The 3,828-nt window shown below is 34.6% G+C and overlaps 1 protein-coding gene across 1 annotated transcript; it reads left to right on the top strand.

The window, feature by feature from the left end:
• Window positions 1–241: 241 nt before the first annotated feature.
• Window positions 242–3,565, top strand: LOC144427167 (DNA replication complex GINS protein SLD5-like). Its single transcript, XM_078115944.1, has 5 exons — window positions 242–435; window positions 585–710; window positions 1,687–1,859; window positions 2,530–2,618; window positions 3,118–3,565. Exons 1-5 carry the CDS (start codon window positions 334–336, stop codon window positions 3,303–3,305), a joined length of 678 nt encoding a protein of 225 aa, XP_077972070.1. The 5' UTR covers window positions 242–333; the 3' UTR covers window positions 3,306–3,565.
• Window positions 3,566–3,828: the final 263 nt, after the last annotated feature.

Here is a 3,828-nt window from a genome sequence, read left to right as displayed (position 1 = left end):
CCCAATGCGAGAAATCGGCTTGGTTATCTATCACAGGTTTCGCTCTGCAGATTAGTTCAAAAAAATAAAATAAAATTCACTAGTGTCTTGAGGTTGCTGGATTAAATGTCATCTCAGTAAATAATAGCTTATGCTATTGGTAAATATTGGTAAAACAGTAAAAGGTCAGCTGTTAAGGGACCTCGCGACGTGAGTGTTCGACAATCTCTCCCACATAACTGGTGTATTATTACAGTATTAATACGAGTACGAGTTTAAGATGTGCATATCTTGAGTCTATGAGTATTGTATGTTTAGATACCGGTAGTAGCCTAGTTATTGCTATAATAAAATATGGCCGATGATCTGAATATCAGTGATATATTGGCTCCTAATCAAAGTGATGCTGAGGAAGAACAATTGACAGCCGCAGAAGTATTAAAAAAGTTGGAACAGGTAAATTGGTAAAGGTCATACTGTCATATAAACATTTCTATTAACGCATGTTTAATCAGTTGCTACAAAATGTAAATTACAAATGACATCTCATATTCAAACGACTGTAAGATAATTTTTTAGTTTTTTGCATTTTCAATTTTTTGCAGGCATGGCAGAATGAAAAACTTGCACCGGATTTATTGGAATGTAAATCTGAAATTGTTGAATGCGTGATGGAACTTGTTGCGGAAATGGAAGGAAATTTGAAACAAGCTAAGAAGGGGGATATAAAGGTATGCTGTTTTATCGACATGTCAATTCAGGAAATAATATATTGATGTATTCAGAATTCAGAAGTAAATATGTGCATTTGATAAAGTCAGATGTATTTTTTTTTAATTTTTTTTTTTAAATTATTATTTCAATATACACAAGGGAATTTTATTATAGGATTGTAGACAGATAATTTTTGGATGACATTGGCTTATTGTGCATTAGGGTTTTGAATGAATTTGAATCAACTTCATTACAACAGTAGTTAACCCTTTCCATGCGATTTTTATTTTTTATTAAATAATCGTATTTGCTACGCCGACTTTATGCATTTGTACCCCAACAACTAATCGATCGACTAACGAAAAAGTATTGATCCTCTGCTGCTCACTGACGGCTCGTTGGAAAGCTTATTTAAAGAGCTTGCAATTGGCGATTAAAATTTTTTTTAAAAGGGGTGGTCTGAGTCACAAACCAGATAGAAAAAAGGCATTTTTTTCTTGGGTGTTGAAACTTCAAACCGTGATAAAAAATAGAAATATTCGCTAAATCCTCTACTGTTACCGCTTCTTGGTTGGCAAACAATAGCATAATATTGCTGTAGCAATTTCGTTATCTAACTCAAAATACTTTGGTAGATGGAAGGGATAATATGTCTTCTATTACACCCAAACACCCAAATTTGCATAAATTTCAAAAACACTCCCTCGTTCCGCCGCAAATAAAATTTCCATGGTAAACGAAAGCGAGATTTACCGTCGCCTATGTTAATCTCGAAGACTTATCAATAAACTAAAATCCGGAAAAACTAGACCAACAGTTTGCGACCGATTGCTAAATAAAACAGTGGAGTACATCAACGTACCCGCCGCAATCTAGCGAGTTTTGTCATGGGTACGTATACGTGCCCACCGCACGGAAAGGGTTAATGAATGTTTGTAATATGTTAATGGGCCTATTTCTTTCATTTGTCATTTATTATTGTTAATATTTTAGGTTAGTATTCACAGAATGGAACTGGATCGTATACGTTATGTTCTGAGTAGTTATCTGAGGTGTAGACTCAAGAAGATTGAGATACATGGACCAGTATTTCTTGAAAGAGAAAAAACAAGATCTGAAGATGAACCATCCAGATTATCTCCAGAAGAATTTGCTTTTGCAAAAGAGTGAGTCGTTTAATTCTGAATTATAAATCACTGTTGACCTGATTTTAAGTTGGGATCGTGGAGTCCTTGATATCCATTTTCCATCAATTTTATTTTACCTATGCTCGGGGGTAAGACAGAGTGCTTCATTGGTAAATCTCCACTTGACGAGGTAATGCCATTTCGTGTTATTATAAGCATCTTTATTTTTATGAATGTTTGTCATACATGAATTACGTGTGTATATTCCACACCATTTAGTATAAAAGAGCTGAGGAACCTGGCAAGGTATTGAGCATTGCATTTTTTTTTGAAACATTCCTTCCTCACTACACTTAAGAACTCTGCTATTGTATGTTGTTGGATCATTAGCAAATGATATGCGTAACTTGCAATCTGGATTTTTCAATATTTTGAATGATTGTATGACTAGATATTCCAAAAATGCTAAAAAAGTCATCAATTTCAAAGTAAAATTTCTTTCCAAAAACAATCAAATTTATCTCCAGGTTGGATAAATTGTCGACCTAGTGTGTCAATCCACGTTTTTTGGACTCATTAAACTTCTCTACTTGACTGTACCCGAGTTACTTCAATTGGACATTAAAGTTTATTATGTCCTCCAACCCAATTATATATATACGTAAGGTGTATTGTTGATGTTGCTACCTGCAGCTTTTGTTTTGTTCAGGCTTTCTGCAAATATAGAAACGCATATGAAAACAGTTGCGCTCAATCATATGCCAAGAGTAATGCAGAATGTAGAGCTTTCAACAACAGGTGAGAACACTGTTTGTAGCTACATTTTTGTCGCAGTTCAATTGTGATAGCCAGAAAATTTTAACCAAGTGTGTGTGTGGATATTGTGTAAGAGAGATTTACAATTTCTGTGGTCAATGAGTGGTTTTTAACTTGTGTTATGAGGGTATGACCATACCTGACAGTATATCTCATTACTGGACACATTGTGTATGGGACGATGATTCTAGTTGGTATATTTTTTCAATGGGACTCACAAGCTATTGTTCGATTTGGTAGCTTGTCTGGGAATATGTAGTAGAATGAATTATATATACAATTTTTACAGCCTAATTAACGATTCTTCATCTTCCAAATTTAGTAACACCAAATTTAACCATATAAGCATTTATGGAGTGAAAAGTGAAATTTTACATGCTAACATTTTCTCTGTGGCAGAATAAAATGTACTTGTGCATAGTCTGCTACAGAGCTTGAGGTGTACAAATACCCTTATTAAAAAATTTCTATTTCGTTACAGTTCACGCACCAAACCTCGACCATTATGTATTCCTAAAAGCGATTCGAAAAGAAGATGGTGTTATTGTAGAGGAAGACGCAGATGATCAGACATCAGATAGAGTAGATTTAGATGAAGGATCACAATTTTTAATCAGATATAAACCTATTGCTGAACTGGTACAAAATGGAGCTGTGATATTGTTATGATTACTGATGTTGATAAGGACTCATGGCAACGCGCACTGTGATATGTTCGAGGAAGCTCTCAATGGAAGAAACCTTGCTGCGAAGCTAAGGATGAAGGCTTGTTTCCACTGGTTGAAAATGAACAGCTTTCAGTTGTATGGATAGCTCGATACTGTACTGTATTTTCTAAAGATTTTTGTGAGGAATTTCTGTTTAAATGCTGTAAAGTTTATTTTTCTGTAACTTTGATTACTTGAAATTAAAGTATTGGTTTGAACCTCTTCTACTGGCGATTGACATTCTGAGCAAAATGTCTTCTTCCAATCATATTACTTTTTACACATATATTAAATTTCATGGTACAATGTGGCCCAATTTTTGGAGTCTGGTTATGGTGTGGTGTTGGCTAAAAGTTCAAAACCTCGCTGCTGTTGCAAGTAGAGGTCCGATTCATAGTAGATTTCATAGCAATGCGATGAACAAGTTTGAGTGACAGTAATACTTGGGACTGTCAATAAAATTTTCCTTGGAAACCACAATTTAA

This window comes from Styela clava, chromosome 9 (genome assembly GCF_964204865.1).
Source record: "Styela clava chromosome 9, kaStyClav1.hap1.2, whole genome shotgun sequence".
Lineage (NCBI taxonomy): Eukaryota > Metazoa > Chordata > Ascidiacea > Stolidobranchia > Styelidae > Styela > Styela clava.
This window is presented reverse-complemented; position numbering and strand designations above follow the sequence as displayed.

Bases quoted from the DNA above. Each gene is read 5' to 3' on its own strand.
- LOC144427167 (XM_078115944.1), top strand. From the start codon at position 334: ATGGCCGATGATCTGAATATCAGTGATATATTGGCTCCTAATCAAAGT. The intron at 436-584 runs GTAAATTGGTAA...AATTTTTTGCAG, and splicing joins TATTAAAAAAGTTGGAACAG to GCATGGCAGAATGAAAAACT. The intron at 1,860-2,529 runs GTGAGTCGTTTA...TGTTTTGTTCAG, and splicing joins GAATTTGCTTTTGCAAAAGA to GCTTTCTGCAAATATAGAAA.